This window comes from Fusarium falciforme, chromosome 4 (assembly GCF_026873545.1).
Source record: "Fusarium falciforme chromosome 4, complete sequence".
NCBI classification, from domain to species: Eukaryota; Fungi; Ascomycota; class Sordariomycetes; order Hypocreales; family Nectriaceae; genus Fusarium; species Fusarium falciforme.
Window position 1 is genome coordinate 945,461 of NC_070547.1, and position 26,535 is coordinate 971,995.

At 52.2% G+C, this 26,535-nt stretch overlaps 6 protein-coding genes across 6 annotated transcripts; 2 read left to right on the forward strand and 4 right to left on the reverse strand.

The window, feature by feature from the left end:
* Positions 1-743: 743 nt before the first annotated feature.
* NCS54_00506100 (Hypothetical protein) lies at positions 744-2,108 on the forward strand (the record flags this gene model as incomplete). The annotated part of the gene is made up of 1 exon (XM_053150577.1): positions 744-2,108. One exon carries the CDS (start codon positions 744-746, stop codon positions 2,106-2,108), a length of 1,365 nt encoding a protein of 454 aa, XP_053006552.1.
* A 1,092-nt stretch (positions 2,109-3,200) lies between these two features.
* NCS54_00506200 (Hypothetical protein) lies at positions 3,201-4,333 on the reverse strand (the record flags this gene model as incomplete). Its single annotated transcript, XM_053150578.1, has 3 exons — positions 3,201-4,134; positions 4,190-4,214; positions 4,267-4,333. 3 exons carry the CDS (start codon positions 4,331-4,333, stop codon positions 3,201-3,203), a joined length of 1,026 nt encoding a protein of 341 aa, XP_053006553.1.
* Positions 4,334-9,150: 4,817 nt separating this feature from the next.
* NCS54_00506300 (Aminotran-1-2 domain-containing protein) lies at positions 9,151-10,866 on the reverse strand (the record flags this gene model as incomplete). Its single annotated transcript, XM_053150579.1, has 4 exons — positions 9,151-9,363; positions 9,416-10,421; positions 10,483-10,583; positions 10,636-10,866. The coding sequence occupies 4 exons, from the start codon at positions 10,864-10,866 to the stop codon at positions 9,151-9,153; spliced, it is 1,551 nt and encodes a 516-aa protein (XP_053006554.1).
* Positions 10,867-12,176: 1,310 nt separating this feature from the next.
* On the reverse strand, positions 12,177-18,090 carry NCS54_00506400 (1,3-beta-glucan synthase; the record flags this gene model as incomplete). Its single annotated transcript, XM_053150580.1, has 3 exons — positions 12,177-12,507; positions 12,559-17,859; positions 17,918-18,090. The coding sequence occupies 3 exons, from the start codon at positions 18,088-18,090 to the stop codon at positions 12,177-12,179; spliced, it is 5,805 nt and encodes a 1,934-aa protein (XP_053006555.1).
* Positions 18,091-23,004: 4,914 nt separating this feature from the next.
* NCS54_00506500 (SprT-like domain-containing protein) lies at positions 23,005-25,068 on the forward strand (the record flags this gene model as incomplete). The annotated part of the gene is made up of 1 exon (XM_053150581.1): positions 23,005-25,068. The coding sequence occupies one exon, from the start codon at positions 23,005-23,007 to the stop codon at positions 25,066-25,068; it is 2,064 nt and encodes a 687-aa protein (XP_053006556.1).
* Positions 25,069-25,477: 409 nt separating this feature from the next.
* On the reverse strand, positions 25,478-26,189 carry NCS54_00506600 (Hypothetical protein; the record flags this gene model as incomplete). Its single annotated transcript, XM_053150582.1, has 3 exons — positions 25,478-25,778; positions 25,841-26,056; positions 26,113-26,189. The coding sequence occupies 3 exons, from the start codon at positions 26,187-26,189 to the stop codon at positions 25,478-25,480; spliced, it is 594 nt and encodes a 197-aa protein (XP_053006557.1).
* Positions 26,190-26,535: the final 346 nt, after the last annotated feature.

The following is a 26,535-nucleotide window of genomic DNA, read 5'->3' on the forward strand; positions in this document are numbered from 1 at the left end:
TACGCACCAGCCACTTTCGCTCCCTTTGGTGGCTTCCTCCGGCGGCCGTTGGATCCGAGATCCCTTCTGGGATTGTGGCGTAGATTATACTTCCTAATTGGCTGGACCCCCGCTATTGTTCGCCACTGGAGGCCGACCCTCAGCCTCAACGCATCACCACCTGCAGTCTCGACGTTTCTTCCTCTCTTCGGCATCTTTGACTCACTAACTTGACTTTTCTTCCTGTCACCGTTTCTGTCCTTTGCTCGTCTTTTTTCGAGATACTTTTTGTTTCTTTCATCTTTCAACTTTGCTTTCTACTTGTTCTAACGCAGCCACTGTCTCTTGCGCTATTTCACGTTTTGCTCTGCTTGACTCGCGCCATTCCGTCAGCCCGATCTCCGCATTCAATCAACCGCTGGATTCATCACTCATCTCCAAGCGGCGATATATAACGCGCTAGGATCATATCTGGCGAGTTTCTACCATAGTATTCTAGCTTTCAAGGCTCATTAGCCCTTGTTTTGATTCCTGGCACTCTGACTTTTGGGTCTCGATCTGTCAACGAAAGAAGCGGCGAATTACGCATCCAGGCCATTCATCCATTTCCTTTCGAAAGATACAATCTTATTCAAGGATTCATTTCTGGTCTATCGCATTTTGACGCCACTTGAACGTCCAACAAGAAACGTTCCGGGTCCTGACGCGCCAGTTACACGCTGTTCAGCCAACCCATATGTCTATATACGCCTGTGACTATCACCATGGCATCCTCACCGACTATTTCAGCAGACGATTCGTCTCACGAACCACCTGGTAGTATCAAGCTACTGGACCAAATGGCCTCGAATGAAAAAGGCCCGCTCAAACTCGGAGATTTTACTACGAGACTCAACTCGGAACATCTGTCTCTGTGGGCATCTCCTCCACCCGATCGACCCATTAGCCTTGGGAATTTTCAACGGCTCTTCCATCGCCTTGGCATCAAGGATCCCAAAGATTCCCCTCGTGTTCAATCAACTTCCCCTCTGAAGGCGACGCCAATCACTATACTAAAGCGGCCTGTCGAAGCATCTTCGAGTATTCAGCCGATTGCTCTACCACAGATCACATCAGACGAGCCCCAGGTCGATCCCATCACTGATTCAGAGACTGGGTCTGGCTCTGATTCTGATTTACTGCCGGGCAAGGCATATTCAACCGCCGCATCAACACCCCCAAGCTCGACCGAATCTCCGCTCGAGAACTTGGCCAAACAGAAAAAGAAGAAGACCAAGGCATCCAAGGCCAAAGACAAGTCTCATCATAGAGACGCCTCGCAGTCCGAGATTGAAGTCATCGACAATATTGAACCCGAACAGTCCCGGCACCTCCTCATCACCTACCAATATGTCAAATACGGCCCCACGACAGAGATCTACGGCCACGCAGAGTCAGCCGAGGTTAAACACGAGTCTCTTATGACCAAGCTTGTCCACCAGCACGTCACTGACTCGACGCTAAGCAAGGAAGCCCCAGAGATGGCCTCCAACGGGATCCATGTCTTTATCGACATGTCCAACATCATTATCGGCTTTCAGAAGGCTTTGAGGGCGAGATATTCTCTCCCAGAGTCTGTACGGTTCATTCCGCTCCCTCAGATGAATCTCGAGTTCTTTCACAAACTCCTAGTTCGTGATCGGCACGCGGAATGGCTGAACGTTGGGTGCTCGATGCATCCCGACAAACAGAAACCCCATTTCATCGAAGAACTGGAAGACCTCGGTTACCGGGTCGATCTCCGCAGCCGCCGTCCGCAGAACATGACTGTGGAGGGCCACGGCTCCCGCTACGTCGAGGACATGGTGGACGAGACGCTCCAGATCCGGATCGGCGAGTCCGTCATGCAGTACTTTGACAAGCCCGGCACGCTCGTCCTGGCCACCGGGGATGCCCGGCCGGCCAAGTACTCGGACGGCTTCCTCGCCTACGCCCAGCGCGCCCTGAAAATGGGCTGGAACGTTGAGGTGGTGTCGTGGAGGTCGAGCCTCTCGTCTGCCTGGAGCGGCCTGCGGAAGGAGGAGGGCGTCGGCTCTCGATTTCGTGTCATCGAGCTTGACCAGTTTCTGGATGAACTTTGGACCTGCTAAGTAAGCGGCTCGTCTAGGTGTCTTCTGAAATAGGAAGCACATCTAGGCGAGATGTTGGCAAGAGACGTGGTCTCGCGATTAGTGCTCTTGGCGCATATCTCGAGGCATTGTCTTGGCCAATGCCATAGCAGGGAACCAACTTTTTACAACGTTCAACAATCCTTCCAGATCATGTATATGACACCGCTAGGTCTCTTTGAGGCTGATGAAAACGAAGCCTTTTGTGGAGGGCAAAGGCATTTGCTTGGGGATCATGTTTAGGTGTTGATCCTAGCATGGTGATGACTGGGTAGGGTGAGTGGTGGATTAACGAGGATTCGAAATGATGATGATGTCTGATGATGGATGTTCTACTCAGCTTGATAGCATCGAGTTATATATCACCAGATTCTCTGCATGGCTGATCCACTGTGAGCTTGAAGCTATACTTGCACGGATGAGTGCGTGAAGCACAAATGCTGTTGCCCATGAATCATGTACGAGGATATTCTACTCAAGTCATTTACTTCAACACCCATCTGTCCTATCCCGCCTTAGGGTACCATCTTAATAAGCTTAGATTACTCTGTTACCTAAAGATTAATAAAGGATCTCTAAACCTTTGCTCAACTTGACATTTCTGACATGGCAGGCATCGGATCAACATAGCTGGCCCCTGAACATGCCCAGAGCCAAAAAATAAGGGATGCATATAATTTAAAAGTGCATCATCCTGATCCATTCAATTCATTCAAGTATAATACAAGACGATATTCTTTTCAACCCTCTCAAAAAAAAAAAAAACAGCCAAAGGGGATGGGAACAGCACGTCAACAGTCCAAGCCCAAGTCCAGCCACTAATTTTCGAGTGCCTCGTTACTGTAAACCTCTCCTTCTTTTTCGCTTCTCCTGTAGCTAATCGTCCAACGTCAATTCCCTTCCCCCCTGGCGGCATATCAGGCGCGTACAGTCCCGCCATACGATGGAGGGTGCCCAAAGTCATCCACTATCGTACAAGATGAGCAACATCCAAAAAAGAGCATAAGAGAAGAAAAGACGTGAGCGTGGAGGGGAAAATCGTGTAAACGGACAAAAACATCATCGAAACCTCAACTAGTCGGACGACGAAACAGCGCCGTCGATGCCCCAGTATGGCTCCGCGTTGAAGGACCAGGCCTCCTCCTTCTTCCAGGGGTCGTTGAAGGCAGAGAAGAGAATGAGGTCCTCCATGTGGCCGGCGAAGGCCTCTTCTATGGCCGAAATGGCCAGCTTCTGCTCGGCCAAACCGGGGACAGCCAGTCCATTGGCTTTACCCTTGACGGGCCAGCCACTCTCGCAGACGACGATCCTCTGGTCCTTGGGCAGCTTGGCCTTGAGGTCGTCGATGGTCTTGGAGAGCCAGACACCAGCCTCGTCCGCAGAGATGGTAGGGTCGAAGAAGGCGTGGGCGTTGATAGCGCAGTAGTCACTCTCAGCGCAGAGCTCGGGGTTCGCACCGGCAGCAACAAAAGTATCGACAGTGACAACAGGGCCTTCGTATCCGGCGGCACGGAGGATCTGACGGGCCTGCTTAACGGCGCCGAGGACCTTCTCCGGGCTAGCCTCACCCTTATTGACGAGCTCGTTTCCAACGCTGATGGTGCTAACTATGGACCAATCGCCGTCGACGCCGTCAATAATCTTCTGGGCCTCCTCCTGAACAGAGTCGAGGTCCCAGATGCCGAGGAACACCTTCATGTTGTTCTCCTTGGCGCAAGAGTAGACAACGGGCACCTGGTCACAGTCGGTGCCGTAGATACGGATGAGCGAGTAAGAACCTCCAAGACGGTCGATATCATTCTTGACCTGATCCTTGGTCTTGCACTGATGATCGCGACGGTAGGGGGCGTACGAGATGCCAGGGAGGCCGGAGCTGCCGTTCTTGGGGCCGGATGGGAGACTGGGAGGAGTATAACCGCCGCCGTTTTCGGTGCCAGTGGGAGTAGACGTGGCACGAGCGATGGTTTGAGTGTACGTAGCAGCGGTTGTAAGAGTAATGGTGGTGATGCTAGAGCATGGTCAGTATCTTGAGTGACATGTCCAGTCTTAACAGGAGAACCTACACGTCTGGCTCCTCAATATGGAAACCTAAAGTCATTATCAGTCTCGCTCCAGCTGTCCAACTTTTCCATCAACATACCAACAGGCAGCGCAGCAACAGTAGCCGCAAAGGCCACGGCCGCAGTAAAGAACCGTCCCAGAGCCATTATTCCCAAGATATAGGTCGTATGTTAATGGATGTCGGTGGGTAGGTGTACAGTAGTCAAGATAAAGAGTGAACAGGCTACAAAAAGGGGCCTAAAGAAAACGACAGCGAATGAGAGAAGAGACAATAGAAAGAGTGAGTGTAATGAAGACGGGAGTGAATAACCCGCTATCCAAGAACGAACGAAGGAAGGAGAAAGAGAATGACAAGAGAGCGAAAAGAGAGAAAGCTCTGTAGGAAGTGGACAATAAAGATGAAATATTTCAAGGTAAAAAGTGAATGAATGAGTATGAAGAAGAAGAGAAAAAAAGATGCAAGGGGGGAGGAGGTGGTTCTTAGGTGCGAGGTAAGGGAGGAAGGGAGGGCACGTGTCGGGCAAGACTCCAGCTCAACTCCAGGCTGAGTCGACTTGGCTTGACTGTCGCGGTACAAGATGGGGGAGGCGCTTGTCAACAAAGCATTTCTTCTATTTTTCGAGCTTCAGCTTCATCTTCTTATATATAAACTTTCTTTTCCATCTCTCCTTGGCCCAGAATCATCGAGTTCCAATCTCTTCCGCACGCAGTCTAACAACCTCATTCGCCCCTCCCCAAGCACCATCATCACCTTTTCATCCGGAAGCAAAAAGGCCCAGATTCTTAGACGGAGAGGACAAGGCCATATCTTGCGTAACCGTACGCGCTTGGAATGGAACGCCTCTCTTGTTGTCACCGAGTGCAGCCCAAGCCTCGCAATCTCCCCAAGGAATGCACAATCTGAGACCTAACAGTTGTCAGCTGGGTGTCTCAACCCGCATAACAAGCAATCTTTCTTTTTCCGTCTTCCCTTACTTGATCCGATTTCTTTTTCTGCGGGACACAAACAAACTTGGGTTGTGCCAAGCTGCCGGGATGCAGATGTTGAGGAGTGAGTGTGGACTGGATGTGCTTGGCAAGGGAGAGTTACGACTAGAGCTGCAAGGTACAGTGAGAACTGAATCACCCACTCGATTACCGAGGATGAATTGGTTGTATGATGTAATATTTTGATAGTGATGTGCCAAGTCTTTTGCAATTACCCTGTTGTTTTCCAATGCTTGGAGACGAGGTGGTTCGATAACATAGATCCCAGCTCTTCCATCCCTCCGTTTATAGTTGCGCAGCCAAGTTCCCATCACGCAGCCTCTACAAAGTTCTTACCTAAACTTAGGAGAAGAAAGAAGAGAATAATAAGAAGATATATAAAGAAAAGTCTAAGAATAAGTAAAAATAAGCCACGATATTTAGGGAGGCGTTTTCCCACAAGCCCGGCAAAACCGATGAGGCTTGGCGCCTCCCGTCACTCAATCATGCCCACCGCCTAGGCATATAGGCAAGACAGGCGTCTGCCCATGGCCAACGGAGAGTTTCTCATATAATGATAGTTTATGGACGCACACCTCTCTGACGGAAAAGCCCACTGGTGGCCTCCTCGGCACTGCTGAAGAAATCGCTTTTGTTGCAGAGATGCACGTGAGACGCAAGGAAGTTCCGACGAAGTGGCATGAGAGGACCAAAGAACGAGATCTTGAGGCATACCAAAAGCTTAAGAGCGATGAGAGGTGGCTTTTGGAGCGCAACCCTGACGCACAACTCGGGGCCGGCGGGTCAGGAAGCGTGCTGTGAAGGAACGACGGCATATATGCAAGCCATGCAACGGGAATTTTGGCACAGCCGCGGCCTTGACGAAGCATCGTCGTGGCGAAAAGCACAAGCGCAACGTTGGTTTGGCTAAGGCGGGCTCAAAGAGGGCATTCAATCAATGCCATGTGTGCGGGAAGCAGTACGAGCAGCGTCAATCCCTATACCGCCATTTCCTGGAGACCAAGCATGGAGATGGTCATCTAGCCAAGTCACCTTCAAGAGGGCGATTCCATTGCAAACCATGCGGTCAATACTCCACTTCAAGTCGACCAATCCATAACAAAGATAATCGCCTTTGCAGCGTTCTCCCAGATCAAGGCAAACGTCAGAACGTAGCCCCTTACCTAAACAATATATATTACTTTATTTATTCTTAGACTCTTCTTTATATATCTGCTTCCTATTCTCTTCTTTCTTCTTCTAAGTTTAGGTAAGAGGCTTGAAAAGATTGAGTACAGTGTCCTTGGCGTTGGCGGCTTTGAGCTCCTCTGAGGTAGCTGGAAGTAGGCCACCAGTAGGCTTCTCTGTTTGAGAACTGTGAGTGCACAACCTGGCAGAACCCTTGCACAATGTCTTGTGCCACTCTTGAGAGCTGGCGTGACCCCCCTTGGTCCATCTCTTGTCAGAGGTGAGGTCGTGATGGAAAGCTTCGCGAACCTGGTCGGTCATGTGCTTCGATTTGCGGATGCGGTCGTACGCCTGCCTGTGTAGATGTTCCCACCGTCCATTCTCGGAGAGTTCTGACGTTTGACTTGATCGACAGAACTTTTCTTGTCGAGTTGAAGCGGAAATACTGGTCGCAGTCCTCACAATAGAACACTCCCCTTGAACTTGATTTGAGGGGGTTCCCATCTCCGTGGCCACTCTCGCGGTAGTGCCTATAAGAGCTTGGCGCTGAGCATACGTCTTATTGCACACCATACACTTGATGGGGAGTTTGTCTACGCCCAAACGCTTCTTTCCAACATTCGTTGCGTGTTTTGGACCACCCTCATGCTTCTTCCGCGCGGCCTTCGTGGGAAAGTTATGGTCGCAAACGTCACATAGGTGTCGCGCCTCAGCCAGGGCACGCTCTCTTATCCGCTTGTCAGCCTTCTTCTGTGCATCTGGGTGCCTTTCGAGATGCAGCGTTCTCTCGTCCCTCTTCATCTTGTGGTGTGCTGCGAGATCTCAGTCCTTCGCCCTCTGGCGCCACTTCTTGGGAACTTCTTGGGAGCTTCCTGGCGTCTCATCTCAGCAGTGCCGAGTAGGCCACCAGCAGGTTTCTCTGTCAAAGAGCTGTGCGTCCATAAACCATCATATGAGAAACTCTCCGTTGGCCATGGGCAGACCTCTGTCTTGCCTACATTCCTGGTGGGCATGATTGGGTGACGGGAGGCGTCAACCCTCTCATCAGTTTAGGAAAACAGGAGGGTTCAGATCGTGTGGGAGTGCTTCACCCGGTCGCTTTTTATGCGGATAACCCTCTTCTAGATGCGTCCTGTCTGACCCCGAGCCATAGCCCCAGAGCCATTCGTTCAGAGCGATATCTCCACGTCGCGAACGAGGTTCGAAGTAAGAATGGAGGGAGGGTGATGATCACCGCGTGAGAAGAAATGAAGAAGAAGAGGAAATAAACAAACAGAGGAAGAGAAGATGATCGATACCTGAGGAACTAAGAACATAAAGCTTTATGATGATATCCCGTGATCCTAAGTCTTAGGATGAGGCATGATATTAAAAGTGTTCTCAAGCAAATCAAACTCTTCCTCCTCTTCCTTCTCTTCTTCACCTCTCGGGATTTCTTTCTGATCTTTGCCAACAGCCTAGGCCCTTCACTCAAATCACAAGTCACAACGCCTCACCCATACCCGCATACACCATCCACGAAGCCCCTATTCAACAACAGTTCCACTCACAATATTCATCATGCCTTCCCCTGCGTTCAGACTCGACATCCTCAAGCTGCTAGGCTGGGAAAACTGGGACCCGCTGAGGGATGAGGCGATGGCGAATCTCGCCAGAAAAAGAGGAATTTGAGCGCAAAACGCTGAGGCTCGCGCGGCTCTCCTTGAGCAGGAGGCCCCGCCTCCCATTTTCAACGTGAACAAGTCTGCTTCCCTCGTGACTCGGGCTCGTGCTGATTATAGATTCAGAGGGCATCAACGCGCGCGGCGATGACAACAACGCCGAGTCCCGCCACTGGGAACAAGAAGATCTCGGCCTTAGAGCACTGTACGGCGACTAGGAAGACGTGGATGAGGCACGTAGCTCGGACTCCGCCGAAGATTCTGACTCCTCTGTGGATGATTCAGATGAGGAACTTTCCGTCAAGGACCCAGATGATAGCAACGATGAGGACAGCGATGAAGAGGATTCTGAGGATGATGGTGATGACGATGACGATGAGGGCGATGAGGATGAAGGCGACTCCAGCGACGAAGATGATGGGGGTGACAAGAAGACACAGCTCCGGAAGTAGGGGTTGACTTGATGGACATCTAGCTTGGGCACAGGTCGTGGACAGGATTCAGGGGCGATATGGAAGGCGGCAAATACCTGGTCTAATTTGCTTTATTACATGCCTCATATTTTGAGCAGACATCACAGCCAATACAATGAAAATTATTCGAGCTACGTGGATGGGGCTCATAGCGAGGAATGGGGAGCTGAGTGCGTGAATGGCCACTTCGGTGTTCAGGGACAGAAAACTAGAGCCAAGCCCAGGGCACGGAGGGACAATGAAGTCGCAAATACTCTGAGCGAAAACAAGGCAGTCTCTGCTAATGAATAGAATGGAGATGGAAGAGGACATTCATCAATGTATACATAATGGTGAGACAGTTAAACGGTAAGAATCGTGAGGTGGTTCCATCTCTTGTCACAACACATCAGCTCATCCAAGACACCAAGGCCAACGTACAACATCATACTCATTCAATGCCGCCTCACAGGGCCGCATCTATTAATCATTACTTTCTCGCATGGCTTCCAGCCACTAGATACACATGAACCCATAGTCCCGTCTTTTGTCTATATACAAGCCGCCCAGCCACCCTCCCTTGCGGGGTCTGGCTCAGCTTGGTGCGTCCATCAGCGTAACCCAAAGAATTGCCAATCACTTCTCGGGTGCAACATCCCTCTAAAGCGTCGTGAAATAATTCATTGCTTTGTAAGCCTAGGCAGCCTTGTTGCTGGTCTTGCGGGTCATAACCTTGGTGATGGCATGTCGGATAGTCACACCAGCCTTCTCAATGTCCTTCTTGGACAGCGCCGACGTGATGCAGATTCTCAGGGCGGGTTGGGCATACCACACACCGTCCTTGGGCTTGATGGCATGCGAGAATGGCTGAGTCTTGGTCCTCGTGATCATGACACCGTTGGCGAGGGACTGCATTTCGGTTAGCATACATTTGCCAGATCTCACAAACAAGGGGACATACCTCTTCCACGCAGTCCAGCAAGATGCGCTCCTGATCCTCAAGCTCCAACTTGCGGGCAGCCACAACTTCGGGCTTAAGGGTAACAAGCATGACGGGGTTCTCGGGGGCACTGTTGCAGACGACCCAGTCGCTGCGGGGGTCCAGCTGCGCCTTCATAGCCTTAATGTTCTCACGACACTGGGTCAGGATGTCAGGGTTGGACTGGAGCAGGTTCAGCGTCTCACTGGCGGTGACGGCCAGCATGGCAGGGAGGGCAGCGGAGAAGGTGTAAGAAGAAGAGGTGATGCGCTGATGCTCAACGACATCCTTGGGGCCGGCACAGAAACCACCACCAGCACAAAGAGGACCAGCGAGAGAGCCGATAATCATGTCAACCTGTTGAGGATCCACGTTCTGGTCCTCAGTGATGCCACGACCAGTGCGTCCAAGAACACCAAAAGACCAGGTCTCGTCGAGAATGACACGGAACTTGTGCTTCTCCTTGAGCTCAACCAGACGAGGTAGATCGATAGAGTCACCAGACAACTCAAACAGACCCTCAGTAACAACAAAGCGGCGGGTGAGCTTCTTAGCCTTGGCCTGCTCCTTAACGACAGCCTGCATGACACGCTCCAGATCATCCATGTCGTTGTGCTCGTACCAGCGGATGTTGCTTCGCGACGACTCCAGACCCTTGCGGATGGAAAAGTTGACGTTGCGGTCAGCGATGATGACGTCGCCGCGCTTGCAGAAGGAAGGGATGACACTTGAGATGGTGCTGAAAGCCTGGGCGTAGACGATGCAGCCCTCGGTGCCCAGGTAGGCGGCAATATCGGCCTCGGTCTTCATGTGGACGTCTTGGGTGCCGTAGAACTGGGGGGGTCCGCAGGGGCCGACTCCGTAGGTGCGCAGGACCTGAATGGCCTTCTCCTTGATCTGGTCGTTGGCGTTGAAGTTGTAGAAGTTGTACGAGGCGAGGTTGGTCACGGTTCGGCCGTTGGAGAGCTTAGACTTGGGACCCGTAGGACTGTATGTACGTATTAGCATCGAGTACTGCCTCATGACAACCGATAGGAGGTGATGCTCACCCAACGAGAACAGGAAGTCGCTCGCTCTCAGCCACCTCGAAAGACGTCTGCTCAGCGACAAGAGGCTCAGGAGTCCACTCATCGATCAACTCCTCAATTTCCTACCGCACATTAGCAAGCAGGCCCTAATATCGTGTATCGCATCTTTCTTACATCCTCCCTGAGCTTGACAAAGTTCTCCTTGCGCGTCGAGTAGGAAGGCGACAGGAGGTAGCGGATAAAGTAGAGCAGCAGCACCAGCTCAATGGCGGATCGCACGGGGTCATTCTGGTAGCTCGACTGGATGTAGCGGGTGAGGACGGCAGAGCCGGGCACCTTGTGGAAGTAGATGAGGGCCTTGTCGACGTTCTCGCTGACGCGGGCCTGGAGGGCGTCGAGTTCCATGGCTGCGAATGCCTTGCTGGATGATTGAGGAAGCTATGTGTCGGTCGATTCAGGGTGATGGAAAGGGAGAGTCGTATCGTCTTCAATTCTAGCGTCGTCGAGATGTCCTCTTCACGTGGGTGGTTGAAAAGTCGAGGTACACTTTCGAGCGTCGACGATTGATTCTGGCGGTGATGGCTCGACTGTTGCATGGGATTTCCAGGGGCCTCCCGCTAAAAGCCCGTCGGGGGCGTCATTGGCTGCACTGATTGGCCACTGACATCAATGTCGGCTCGCCCATTAAACAGGGGTCGCTCAGGCACCCGACGCTGCCTCGCTAAGAAAATTGGGGGCATGTCTGCTGCAAAATTGCAAGCGTTTCCAGGTTGAAGATCATCAAGAGCATGAGAAACCTAGTATTATGCTCCAGGCTTCAGTGAATCGATGACCCAGTCGTTGGTGGATTCAGCACTGTGCGAAGATGCAACCTCCATGAGCAATGGAGGTCACCTAATTACGGAGTACACAGCAGCTGATATGCGACGAACGACGTGCACGAGGCAAAGTGCCCTTTACTTTATGATGATATTAGCACAAAAATATCAAGGACTATCATAAAGCTGGGTAATATTCTAATGATTTTCCCGTAATGATACGATGAGCTTTTTCATAACTTAGGATAGACTAAGGAAGATAAGTAGGTCGCGATCCTCAGTTGTGGACGATGGATGCAGTCAACAGGTTCAGTTAGAACTGAGAGGATGGCCTTCCCTCGCTTACATAGACTGTTATCAAGTTGGAGGCCTTCGACTTGAAACAAGGATGGCAGGGGCCCAAAGTTCCGGATGCCCCGGGAATTAAAGGGCATCCCTAACGTTGGCTTCATTACTCAGGCAGACCACACATGCATCACTCACGGCGAGAAATATTGTTCAACATTATTTGCATTTGCGTCTAAAAATTGCCATGTGTTTTTCCTTTCATAGTACACATTAGAATGAGGTAAAAAATGCGCCTTCCCTCCAAAAAGATCTCTCAGCCCAGTTCAGCCAGCAAAAGCCTGGTCTGATTCGTCTCTCCTCATCCTGTCTGTTTGTCTATAAACTTGATCATGTGCAGGACCAAAAGGAGATAACGGAAACACGAATCCCTTGCAATTTCTTTAACTTTCGAAAAACAACAACAATAGAACCGACGAAAAGACTTTGGATGCGCCCATGAATGCATGCAACTCACTGACAGCCACGCAATCGTGGACCTTGTCCAAAAGCATAGACTCTTGTCTTTTCAAAGGTTGGGTGGTAGGCTCTGTTGCCCCCTTCTTCCACCACTTAAAACAGCTTGATCTTGGCCGTGACCGAGGCTTCGGCACCAGTTGTCTTGGACTTGCCAGCTCCAGTGTAGCCTGCCATTCCAGTACCAGTCTGCGACGTACTGTTGGTGTCGTTATTCTCGAGATCCGTGGGCTGCACCAGGTTGAAGCCGAGGCCGTTCAGTGATGACGAGATGGCATCTCCCACGTACTTGCCGGCAACCACGGGTCCGACAATGAGCGCGATGAACACGATCAGCAGGGTGAAGTAGAGGATGGCATAGCGGATCACGCGTCTGCGGCGAAGCTTGGACTGCTTCATCGAGTAGATAGGAGGTCGAATTTGACGACTGTTACAATTGTTAGTTTATACTCAAGTAAACCATGTGATAGAAACGTACCTAGGACGAAGCCAGAACAGCATCATAGAGTGCAGCATGTCGATCTTGGGGATCAAGATGACAGGGGCCATGAAGAAGAGGAGCCAGTGGCCCAGAATAAAGTCGGCTGAGAACATGGACAACTCGGTAATCTTGCAAAGGAATTCTCGAGCAGGCTGAGATATGCTGTGCCATCCCATCGAGTACCACTTTCCGGTCCAGAAGGCGATGTTGGACGTGTCCGACTTGAACTCACGAGTCAGAGCCAAGGACACGATAAGCTTGACAAAGAATCGCTGAATCGCGGTCGCGGCGATCATTCCAGCCATGGTTCGCGAAAAGTTGAAGCCCTCAAGAACGAACATGCCCAGAAAGGAGATGAGGAGGAAGATGACCGAGGTGGCATGCGCAATACCGGCAAGGACACTGCCAAACTTCTTGCAGCACATACTAAGCACTGGTCCCATACAGCAGGCCATACCGAACATAGCGGCAAGGACACCAGCGTTAACACCAATGGGGGCGAATGAGATGATGAGCAGTCGAATGAGCGAGTCAGTCGGCTGGATCTTGGTCTTGACATCATCAGGCTGGATCCTCGCCACAACACCAGTCTGGGCGTTGATGAACAGATAGGGAAGAATCGTCACAACAGCCAGCATCAGAGGCGAAAAGATCTCGCTGAAGAAGATGTTAGCAAGCGGAGCTCGGGGGACGTCAGCTGACATCTTGGCTGAGGGGTCGCCCAGAGTCTTGCGCTTGTAACCCGTAATGCGAGTTCGCGAGAGTCGGCAGTACGAGATCCAAGACGAAGCATGACTTCGCGAGTTACCACGTGAAAGCCAGCGGAGGTAGTCTCGGTAGTCGATGAAGAAATCGTTCCAGGCAAACTGATGGGGGTTGTACAGGAAAGGTGAGATGGTCAGGGCCAGCAGAGTGAGCCAGAAGTAGATGAGAACGCCCTTCCAAACTGTGAGCGTCGCAAAGAGAAGCATCATGAGAAGTCGAGCTCCAAAGTAGATAGCGGGGCCTGCGAATCGAGAGTAGAGGACACCAAAGGGAATTCGAGCTGTGGCGAAACCACGACCGGTACCAATGTATCGCGCACCACCAAACGAAACGTTCTGCTGCACAGAGTTCGCGTAGATCTGACAGACGAAAACTTCGAACATGAGAGAGAGCGACGAGAACTGCTTGGCGAGACGGAGAGCAGCGCGCCAGGCACCACGTTCCATGCACTCCTGGACGATAAGGGGGATGAAGGAGAGAATCAGGACGAAAAGAATCGAGACAACGCAGCGGTAGATCCAGTCCGTGAGCGCATCAGTGTTGGCACAACCAGTGGGGAAGAGAGGGTCGGTGATAGGCACGTCTCGGTTGTACTTGCAAGCAATGGTCTCGTGGCGGAGGGCTCCCAGGTTGACAAGAGTAATCATGAACATCTGAACCGAGAACATAATGAACATGTTGTTCAGATGGAAACCGGGATGAGCGTAGTAGAAGGAGAGGAAACGATCCAGAGGAAGCTGAGTGCCGAGGTAATAGTACTCGCGAGACAAGAACTGCTCACCCATACCCGTGCCGATCTTGGTTGTGAAGTTGAGGACGGAACCGAAACCCAAATCACGACCCTTACCACACTGGAAGTACTCGCATTGCTTGATACGTCCTCCGCGGAGAAGGGCAGTCATACCGGCGTAAATATCCTCGTTCAGATGCAGACCCTTCTGAGCCTTGGACACACCACCACGCGTCGTCATGAAGACACCGTTGAGGAAATCGGGATGTCCGTAATGCAGCTTGCCACCAATTTGAGCCATAGTTCGAGCAAAGAGGGTACCGAATGTCTGTTCCTTTCCGGCGGCAATGTCACCAAGAATACCGATGTTCTCTGAGAAAATGTACTCGCGAGCACCAAGGATAGCAACGGGAGATCGGACTTCGTTCTTGACACCGGGGGTGTAAGGAGAAACATTGTCGGTCTTCATCTCCTCGAACTCGGCAAGAACGCTGCGAATCTTCAGACACTCCTCGAGATAGTTGTCCTGGTTGGCGTCGATGAGCTGGATGTACTCTCCACGGTAGAAGATGATGGAGTGGTTCTGGTTATCGGACTTTCCGTCACCGAGAATGGGGTTACCAGAGAGCTGAACACGGAACTTGGGTCGACGCATGCCGTTCTCCATGATCTCAGAGTGACCATCGACCAGAACGGAGTAGAGCTTGGGCTCCTCGCCTTCGGCGGTAGGGGCCTCCTCGTCCAGGTAGGCAATCTGAAGGTCAGGATAAGCGCGGAGAAGGAATTCGGCGTTCTCCATTTCCTCCTTCTTAAACTTTGAGTAGCGCTGCATCGAGACGACAATCTTAAACTTGCGACGGGCCATGCGCTCGAGCTCACGCTCGAGCTTATCCGTGTTGCCTCCGAACATCTGAACAACTTCGGGGTTCTCAACGCGGTAGAGAAGCTTGATGGCACGGCTATAGTTCATGAAACCAGAGATAGTACGGTACAGAGTCTGGAAGCGGAGAGAGGCCCAGATACGGGTGCGGAGAGTGTACTCGGGAGCCGAAGACTTGAAACCGATGCAGTAAAAGGGAAGGTCGTCAATCTTGCTCTTGGCCGTGTCCTTCTCGCCCTTGTCGTTCTCATCGCCGTTGTACTGCGAGGTCTCGTCGGCAAGAATCTTGGTATCCTTGACGAAGCAATCCCACTCGTGAGGGTGAAGCTGCTTGAGGTACTCAAGGAGGGTGACACGAGAGTAGGGCTCGTCCTCACGAATAATCTCACGGAGCGACAGGAGAATCTTCTCGCTGTAGTGGGGAATCATGACAGTGAAGGTCGGCATGTTGTCAACTGGAACGGGCTCCGGCATGGGGGTGGACAGAGACTGGGCGAAGAAGGAAATTCGGCGTTCAGCTTCGCTGTAGCTGGGGAAGAACTCGGTCTTGAAGGAGTGATCTTCCTGCGACACGAAGAAGGTGGGAGCACGGAGAGTTCGCTTGCCCTCCTGCTCCGAAGGAACCTGGTGGTAGAGCAGCTTCTGAACGTGGTCGATGGCCAAGAGATGCTCGCGGTACATGGAGATGACAATAGCGTTCCAGATCTGCGATATGAGAACCTTGGGCTTGTACTTGATCTCCATGTCGGTTGTGGCGAGGACCTTGGAGTAAATACGCTTGGGCAGGCGAGAGAAGATGTTTCTCCAGGGAGTCCAGATAGAAGAACCGATGTAGAAAGATCGGGCAACCGACATGAGCGTGTTGAGCAACACATACCACAGGTAGGTATCGAGGAAGAAGAAGATGACGTCGGTGAAAGCCATCAGAGCCAAGACAATGGTGGGATGCCACTTGCAAAGTTCTCCCTTCAATAGCAGGTTGTCGCCCAGGCAGCTGTCGACGTTCATAATGGCCAGGTATCGGACAGGGTCACGGAAGGACAGAATCAGATAAGTGTACGAGACACCCATCTTGATACCGAAGACGACAGCCCACAATCCGTAAGACATGGCCATGTCATTTCCCTTCAACACAGGCCAGCTGGCAGTGAAAGTCTGACTAGCTACATAGCGACGAGTCTTTGTGCTCATGTAGCTGCCGAACAATCCACCAAGAGGCATGATGGAGAAGAAGATGAACGTGATGACGGCGATGATGAAGTGAACAATACCAATAATTTTGAGGATGCTCTCCTTGAGCATGCTCGAGAACCCAAATACAACAACACCGGGAGCGACGTTCAGGATAAAGACCAGGAGGATGAAGAAGAATCGCTTCATCAAGTGCTGAGCACCAGCCCAGCGTCGAGGAACGTAGGCCCATTCAGCAATAGTCGCGATAAGCTGGATGAGAGAGGCAATTGCACCACCGAAACCAACGATAGAGAATGCCTTGCTTGTGGGTGGAGACTGGTTGACTTGCTGCTCATAGTTCTTGACGAGGAGAGTCGGGGCGTTATGGGAAGTGTAGAACCAGAACATGGTCAGATGAATGATCCAGATACGGTTGAAGTTGACGATCAAATGGAACCAAGAGCGAGACTCCTTGTACGTCTTGAAGAAGCACTTCTTCCAGTTGACGTCCTTCAGTTTCATGTATCGCTCGGCGGGGGGCACATCGATCAGCTTGCTCTTATCCTGCAGGACGAGGCGGTCAATGCCCTCGGGATACCAGAAGAGCTGATTGCAGTCATCATAACCGATAATATTCTTGTGGTCACGCTCGCGACGAACATAAACGCCATCAAGAATCTCGTAACCCTGGTCTCGGAGGTACTGGTAGAGGGGAGTGATAACGTTGTTAAGATAGGTGAACTCCTCAACCGGCTCAACGAGAGCCTGGCAAGCAGGCGAGTTGAGGTAATCGTCGGCGCATTTGAAAATGAAGCACAGACACTCAGGCATGAATCGAACCTGGTTGGCCTCACCCCAGCATAGCAGGTACAGGGCGATCTGGCGAACACGGTCGTGCTGAGACATGCGGTTCATGCGAGTCTTCCAGCGATACTCGGCAGCCTCGAGGCTGTCGTCGCCCTCCAGGTCCTGCAGAGTCTCGGCCTCGTTGGCAGCGGGTTCCTTCTTCTTCTTCTTGCCCTTCCGCTTCAGATTGAGCCCCTTGGCGTTGGCGAAGCCAACAGCATCATCAAGATCGAGATGAGCAGCAAAGTACCACTTGCGGTAGTTGGCATTGTCACCACCAATGTAATCGGCGTGTAGCGAAAGAAGAGCCTGGTTGGGGGTCATGCGGGAGGCTCGCGAGTCGAGGAGAATCATGAAGTGGTCATACATATTGCGCATGCTGTCCCTCTGGAAACCAAACTTGGAGGTCAAGTCGAGAAAGATGTCCTCCACTTCTTCCTTGGACAACGGGATTTGAGCGTCGGAGGTCCAGGCGGGGTAGGGCTCTCGGGAGCGTTGACCAGCAGGAAGGACATTTCCATAATCCATTCCATAGTTGGGAGTAGAGGCGCCGGAAGAGCGGTTGCCACCATAGGAGATTTGCGACGAAGGAGGTCGGTAGCCACGTTGGCCGTCGCTGTAACCGTTATAATTCTCATCGCCTCGACCATAGTAATCCATCTCAGCAGCGCGGGCCATGTCGGATCTCATGGTGAAGTCACTAAAGGTCTCGGAATCCTCCTCGGAGCCATGGCGACCACCCTGACCGTTGTAGCCCCGGTCGTAGTCCTGGTCATAATATCCGCCCTGGCCTTGGCCTTGGCCATTGCCATTGCCATAGTAGTCGTCCTGGTACTGGTCGTGGCCATCGTAGTAGCCTCCGTCTTGGTGGTAAGGGTTGTTGGGATCGGCGTTGTAGTAGCCACTGCAGAGCCGTTAGCAAGAAATGCAAACTCAATTCGACCAGAAGGCGGCAGGCTTACGATTCATCATAGTAGCCCTCATTGCGACGGTGGTTGTCGTAACCCTGGTCATAATACTGATCGTCTTGGTAGTAGGAGTCAGTGTTTCCACCTTGCTGATTCCCTCCCTGAGGCTGACGGCCGTAGCCATCGTCATACTGGTCGTGGTGACCACCGCCTGGGTATCCCGACATGTTGATTGAATTGTTTTATCTGCAGGGCGCGAAATGAGCACGTTAGCATTGTCGAGAAATTGAGGTGCAAGCCATGCGCGAAAAGAGGCAGAAGAAACCAGGAGCCAGAGGCAACCGGAGGCTCATCAGGGCAGATGATGTATGTGAGACGTAGGCACAAGGTGCAACCGCAAGCGCAATCGACCACGCAAAACTCACCTCGAGGTACACATGGGGATAACGAGCGAGGTAACTGAGAAACCAGATCGGATGAGGAAACAACGAGCGTGGCCGGCACAGCAAGACGTTGGATGCAGAGATGTTGTCAAAGGCCGAACGGGCAGTGGTTGTGGCAGGCAGTGCCAAGCGATGGTATGTAGTGTCTCGAATCGAAGGGGGTTGGACCGATCACGTCGCAGCTGGAGAGCGAGCGTGAAGCACCGATTCGAGGAAGAGGGGGGCGTCGTCGCGAAACGGCGAGACTAGGAAAAAAGAGCTGATGAAGCCGTAAAAAGAGTGTCGGCGATGCTAAATGCAAGAACAGCAAAGGAGAAGTTGAGCGAGGGTGGTTTTTGGTGGTTTGACCTTTGAGCAAGCACGGGGAGGGAGGGAAACGCTGCTTGTCTCGGCGCCGGGTTATCCAGGGCGAGTTTCGGGGCGTGACGATGTGGGGGCGTGTGCGCAAGGAACAGGGGGCGCAGGAGATTGACCTGGGCAGGATACGGATAGAGCGACTGCCTTCCGGGGATAAGTGGTGTTAGGGGCCGCAGTACTGAGGACTTGGGCTAGGTCAGGGCATCAGTTATCGCAGCGAATCCAGGGAAATGTATTGGTTAAAGCTGTGATATTCTTGTTAAATCATCAGGTGAAATATCAGAAGAAGACGTGCTGAAATCAACTCAAATCAAGACTCAGAATCAGGTAAATTCGAGTGATTTAAGGACGATAACCGAGGTGTCGTCGTTGAGTTTCAGCGGGCTTGCCGCAAAGCTTAGCGGGCGTCACTCACTGTAGCAGGCGTTATCGCAAATCAGCAAAGTACCAGATACCACCCGATCGACCAGCAGCTCCAACACTGCCGGCCTCTCTTTGGCCTCCGTCCATCCCTTCAATCAATCAATCCATTGCTGCTCCCTCCCTCTTCCTCCGCTTGTCCTTCCTCTCGTTTCTTTGCACTCCCCTCATTCGCTGCTTGCCTCCCGTTGTTGTTGTTGTTTCTCCCCTCATGTGCTTGGGGAACCAAAAATAAAAATAAAATAAAAACATTCCATCCTGATCCCGCCTCTCACTCCTCCTTCTTTTCAATCTTCCCTCCCTCCATCATCGATGCGTTGTCCAAACAGTGGATCGCCCGGCTGGTTTCCAGGTTGTCAGCTCCTCGTTCCTTGCTTTCCCATCCCCATCCATCCCATCTCTGGATCCCAGAGGCCCATCGCCCCTAAACGCGCCCGCCAGTCGCAGCACAAGCCAGGGGCGTCGACCGGGGGTGCCAGGGGATACGAGCTTCGATTGGTCAGCGGGAGGCTGAGAGCCAGTTTTTAGGGGGTTGGTTGGTCATTTTTAGAGGCGGACACTGCGGGTTCTTCGGGGGCATGGTGCTTGGTGTGCGAGTCCCGCCAGTACTTGGTGGCTACATCATCTGCTCTGAGCTGGCCCTTGTCCTGCTGAAATCTTGCACTGAAATGGCTGAGGCAGGACTCCACAGAGTGAGATAGGGCCTCCGGAACCTTCGTGCTTCAAGTATACCTCGAGTACCGTTCAGAAATGGCCAGCCACGCGTCATCATTGGAGCGGAGTGTGCTTCCTTTGCTGGAGCCTCTGGAAGCCTCCACTGGGGCAAAGACGCCCCTGAACGGCGCATCCGGCTTGTCAAGTCAAGACAATGTCTGTCTTTCTCGTTGACAGAGCTCCAGGTGTTGGCGAGTGAGCAAGCTCAATGGCAAGCTTCTGCAATTGTTGTCAGGGGCTGGCCTTGGTGTGGTGCACGAGACTGACGCGAGGGTTACAGATGAGCAGCCATAAACCGGTTCGACATTCAAACCTGCTTGGTTTTGAACCATATCAGGGCACAGGGCATGCTTGTATGCACGGAGCTATCATCGGCGTGTGTCTGGTGTAGGTTACAAGCAAGACGTTGAATTACACGTGTGTTTCGAGGCCCTGCAGTGCAGCACAGGCTGCTGGCTCCCGTTTTCACGGCTACGGCCACATCCGCGAAGCTTCCGGGGTGTGCTGTGCTTTTTTGCCAACTCCGTCGACTCCGTGAAATTGAATGATGACCTTGTCCTTGCCCTCTGGCGATATGTATGTACCCCTGAGGTATTCCGTGTGGTGGTGGTGGAGAACTCGCGAACTCGCAAACTTAGCATCATGCCCCTTTCATCACTCCATGAAAAAAAAAAAAAAAAAAAAAAAAAAAAAACGGGAACCTGGGTCCTTGGGCTGGGTTTCTCCAGTCTTGGGAATTACACAGATGCCCAGACTTATGGCATTTGTTTCAGCCTTGAGATGAAATCTCGATTGTTGAGGGGTTGGCGTTTGTTAAAAAGAAGATGGCTGGATGAGAAGGATGGGCTCCATCATGCAGGAACACGAACTTGCATTCTGCATCGCCACGCTCGTGAGACCCGAGGAGACGACAAACGACAGACGAGGCAGAGGCAGAAGAAGGAAACATGCCTATGCAAGGAAGCAGAGAGGAAAATGCGGTGATGCTGGGCAAGGATCCAAAGCGAAGCCACCCGCTGCTGTCTCTCCCCTCGGCCAGTTCCATCACGAAATTAGGCTGCATTTGGCTTGCACCTTTCCCTCCCGCCATCATCAGCACAATTACAGCCGATGACGACGCTCGACGCGGCCTTCTCAATGCGCCTCTGTTAGTTTCTCGACAGGGCTACGTAGGTACATAACGTTACCCCCTGGTCATTTTTTACACACGATCCCACAGCGATTCTCGATCCTAAATTCCAACTTGGCAGAGAGGCCGAAGCTGGGCTCTTTCAATTTTTTTTTTACTCTCAACGGGTCTAACGTTATCTATTGAGTTTTGGTTCGTCCAACCTCCCCAGTCCCAATCTGGCCATGCTGTGATCTCGTATCCACAGCGCTAGAAGGCCATGCTTTTGTTTGATAAGTTCGGCATCTCGGGTCGAGTCGAGCTTCAATGTCCCGCAGCGTGTCAAATAGGCCTGGCGTTCCGCCACCCGTTTACTAGCAACGGACGGGGCTTGTTGGGTCAGACTTGTTCGGTTCGCGCGGGAACTGGGGTCGAATATGAAGAAGAACAATGACAGGATTGCTTCAAATTCGACGGTGAGGGAGGATGAGGATGAGCTGGAGAGACCCCAGCAGAAATCCTCAGTCCCACAGCGGCACCAGCACGCTCTCTTGCATGCCTGTACCTCGCAAGTACCAGCAGAGATCGAGCGATGGTCGATCACCAGTCGGGGGGCCGGTCCTCTCTTGTTGGCTGAACTGATGTGGCCGTTGACTAGGCCTGGCGGGTCCTGGCCCTCCTCTGCAAAAGTGGTCACCTCCTTTTCCCCTGTTCCCACTCGCTTCAAAGGTCCGAAGGATGGAGACGCGGGCTGGCGCGCGGCCACGGCAACGAATGTCTTTGGTTAGCCTTGCCTTGCATGCTTCGGCTCATTTTCGAGACCCATGGCCGCAATGTCTCGAGCGAGCCCTGTGTGGATGAGCTTGGTAATCTTCTACGTCATGGATTGCGATCCGTCTGTTGGCTGTGCGTGCCTATCCGTGAAATCTGAGACGTTTCGAAATAGTTGAACGCAAAGGCGAGTACCTGTGGGTGTAGTATGCGTGGCCTCAGCATTATCCCAATGCATACGTTAGCTGCTCAGGAGGATCTTTCAGCATAATCACAATCTTAGGTTCAACTTCTAGCAAAGGATAGTGGCGAAGCTTACCAACAACAAATGCGTCTGCCGGTTCTTCTCTCTTAGGATCATATATCTGTAACTAACCCCAAATACCCGTAAAGTACAGGAAAGGAGAAGCAGATAGTCAGTTGGCACACTAGCTTGGCTACTTGACGGTGATTCACTGGATTGGCTGCCCACCTTGATTCACAGCTCATCTCCATTCTCATCAGAGAGGTTGAGTTCTACATAACCTATACTTGACTTAGGGTATTTTCCTCATGCTCCTTGATTGCTATTGTATGATAAATAGCCTAAGAGACTGATGAGTATTTGTCAAGGATAGTCTCGCTGGTATTGAACTCAGTTCTTGGACCAAACATTCGCTCCTTGGGAGGAACTCCTCAGAACAATAAGACGTTCAATTGCTTTCATAGCAGAGTCGGATTTTGGCTTCGTAAAACCCCATGTAAAATATGCCTGCTCACGGCGAGACATGAATTATTGCCTTCTCTTGGCTAGCGAGAGGCTTTGACTCTCTCCACAAGCCTTGGCCTCGTGTTCGAGAATCACGAGCCAACCTAGTTGCTTGGTAATGAAGTGCTCAGGGGTAACACTTCTAGTCTATTAATAGACGAGGCATGCCTAGTTGAGATACATTTATTGCCATTCCCGTCACCAACCGGTAGCCTGTCAAAAGCCCGTTTCCTGATGTGGTGCGTCATTCATTCCAGTGTAAATCACGTGACTCCGCGATACAGCATCCCTGTTCGGGTCAGTTGCTCTGGCAACGCATACCCGCTGTCTCGTGGGTGCTTCACACCAACCATGTAGATCACGTAACAATTCAAGTTTCTTCTCCAACCTACACAGTTTTCCAAGTCCATGCCAGGCTAGATCCTCGTCTCTAGGCCACCACGTGCTTGTTTCAGCATTGTCTAACCAGAAGTCTTATCTACATGCCAGAGCCGATCCCAGCCTTTACACAGCCGCTGTCGTAGCAAGCTGAAAGCTTCAGCTTTTCCCACTCCCGATCTTATTCTTCACCCCCACCACTATGGCTCGGCTCGCCGATATTTGTCCCTCCAGCGATGACGACCTTCCCGACTTGAAGACTCTGATTAGGAAGCAAGGTGCCAGAGCAACCAGAACAGCATCTAAGCCCACGAGCGTTTCTACCAAACCTGCCGCCTCAAACCCCACAGCCAAGTCTGAAACTCGTCGAGTACGCCGTCTTGGAGAGCCCAGCAAGGCCACAGGCAACCCACTCTTTCAGCGATGGAATTCGGAGGAACATGAGAACTCTCAAGAGGGTAGGTCAAGAGGACCGGGCCGAGCATCACGAAAGACAACACCAAGCGAGTCAATTTCGCCCCCGCCTGAGACCGGCTCTGCCTCAGACTCTGAATCTGAAGATGACCTGCCCCGCGCCAATGTTCAACGGCCGAGGAGACGGCAACCGGCCATTGAGGATTCTGACGAGGACAGCGACTCCCAGGGAGAAGAGACGTTGATCACGAGGGTACGGCGGCTCCAGAAGACCAAGGCAGGCGCGGTGACAGCGTCAAGTCAGGAAACTGAGAAGCGAGTGCCCAGGGCCAGGCCGGAAAGCAAGTCGAAGGCGTTGATGTTTGCAAGGGAGATTGAGAGCGGGACAGACACCGAGGTGAACCGGGAAGAGAGCGAGGCTGAGGATCCAAGCGTGTATCAAACTGCAGGCGAAGACTCTTCTGACTCTGCCTCCGAGCTGGACTGGTTGAACGATTCCCCCGATCAACCAGCTCGGACGAAACCCACGAGACCGGTCAAGGTCCGACCTCAGGGAACAGCCGGCGCAAAGGATAATGCTTCCCTAATAAGGAATGCCCCTTCTCTAAAGCCCAAGGCCAGGACGAGTCAGAATAACACGAAGGAGACAGCATCGAGCAAGGAGGTTGCTCAATCTCGGAAGACAAGCCAAAGCAAGCAACGAGGGGATTCACAAGACACGACAACCGCCTCAGACCTTGCCGACACTCTATCCAAACTTCGACTTCAGCTACAAGACTTTTCCGATGAGGAGGGCAAATCGTCAAAGAGGGATCAGTTCACCACGCCTCCCAGCACACCGCCGAAAGCCTCGAAGCCCAAGGGGCTCATATCTCCGAGCAAGAAGGTGCAGATTCCCAAGACTCCCCATAGGCCCAGCATGGACGCCTTTTGGAATCAAGATGTAGTCAACGAGTGGAATGACCACCACTCACCACGAAAACTCATGCTTCCACCAGTAACAAAGAGCCCGAGCAAAGCGAGCCCAAGGAAGGAGCCCAAGAAGGAGACCAAGAAGGCTTTTGCCGCGAGAAAGCATGCTCTGGCTGAGAGTTTCCTCGCCGAACTCGATCGTGAAATCACTCAGGGCGAGATTGCAAAACTTGCCGAGTCTACAGGTGGTGTGAAGCTTGTCTGGACAAAGACACTCAACACCACAGCTGGCCGTGCTAGTTGGCGTCGCGAGACGATCCGCACAACACGCAAGACGGATGGTGTTCAGCTCTCGGTGACGTACAAGCATCATGCCTCGATTGAGCTGGCTGAGAAGGTGATTGACGACGAGCATCGACTACTGAACGTAATGGCACACGAGTTCTGCCATCTGGCCAACTTCATGATTAGCGGTATAACGACAAACCCTCACGGCCGTGAGTTCAAGGCGTGGGCGGCAAGGTGCTCAGCCAAATTCGGCGACCGCGGCATCGAGGTTACGACCAAACACAGCTACGACATCGACTTCAAGTACGTGTGGGAGTGCTCGGCTTGCGGGACAGAGTTCAAGAGACACTCCAAGAGCATCGATCCACAACGACATCGATGCGGCAGCTGCAAGGGCCTACTAAAGCAGATGAAGCCGACGCCGAGGGGTGGAGGTGCCACTGGAGGTCCGAGCAAGTATCAGATCTTTGTTAGGGAGCAGATGGCGGTGGCCAGGGAAGAGAACCCCGGGAGCCCGCAGAAGGTGGTGATGAAGCTCATTGCGGAGAAGTGGGCGAAGCAAGGGGGTGGTAAGACGGGGAGCAAAGGGGGTAATAAGGGCATGGATGGTGTTCTTGAGAAGATGGTTGATTTGACCATTGAGGAAAAGTAATAGAGGGCATACAGGCATGAGATACCCAGTTCGGCATATTGTACGAGTGTAACGTATTACTCGAATGTTATGACTTGATTACCTGAATAATGATGCTTCGACACTGTTGTCCCATTCTTTACCTGCGTGATACCCTGCATCACGCTTCACTGTCATGACATTGCACCGATTAATGAGCAATAGGCATGATACACAGAGTCATATCGGCCATCCAAGTCACCGAAAGGAAAATATATTCATGGCTAGCTAAGCCAGCATCTTGCCCATGCAGACATCCACATTGATTTATCTGATCCGTCCAAAGCTAAAAGATGTCATCAGTCGTGATAGTCATCCCAGTATATCCAACTCTTCCACCCCCATCCCATTCCCAACCGTCTATTCCCCAATTCGCAATTTCCAATCATATTTAAGACTCGCCAAACAGACCCCAATCCTTGATCTTGAATGTCGACCAGATGCGGGCCGAGTACTCGACGGCGTCGCCGATGAGCTTGCCCTGGCGGCCGAGCTCCAGGTCGACCTCGTCCTCGTCGTACTCGCCCTTGATGTGGGGCACGTTGATGGTGATGAGGATGTCCGTCTTTTGCTTCTCGAGTCGCAGGAGCGTCAGGATGATGGCGGTAAAGTCGGGAGCCGAGGTGGTGTCGCGGGACTGGTTGACGTGGGGGGTCTGTGTCGAGATGAGGGTGTAGGCGGGAGTGCCCTCTCTGGAAGGGAAGTTAGCAAGCCACGACTCTTGAAGTTTGTACAGAATGAAGGGGAGCCATACTCGAGCCTCGAGAACTCAGTCTCGGCCGTGTTCCAGATCTTGACGGTGTTGATGTCGGAGCCGACCATGTCCTCCAAATGAGTCGTCATGGCACGGCCGTCTACCTCAGGACCAGAGCCAGAGCTTCCAACGCGCTCAGTGATGTCAAAGATGATGCTAGTGAAGCCATCCTGGTCGATCCAGACCTCTTGGTTGTCGGGAACCTGTCGCAGTTTGCTAAGAAACATTAGTATCAGACGCGAACTTGGGCGCAAAGGCGAGTGAGCACGAACCTGACGTCGGCAAAGTTGGAGGGAAGGTCGCAAACGATTGCGCCGCCAAAGAGAGGCGTGCTGACGAATTCGGGCATTTTTTTCAAGAGTGTAGAGACAGCCTTGCCGTGTGCAGGTTATTCGCTTCTGTCGCAAAGTCGAAGTTGTAAAGAGTATCTCGTGGATCAGGCACCAGAGGCGACAGAAGAGGTCAAAACAGGTGAGGGCAAAAAGAGGTCACGCGCGAAGGGGTAATCCTCGTATTTTGGAGCCAAACTTTGGGAGAAATGAGGTGGCAGGAGGCGATTATAAGGTAACAAGATGGAAGCCTGAAAGTGGGCGACGAGGAGAGCGATGGATCATGGATGGCTCGGCTCGGGGAAGCACAGCATCCTGCAAGTCAAGTCAAGCTCGGGCTCATGTTTGGAGGGGCTCAGGTGGGAT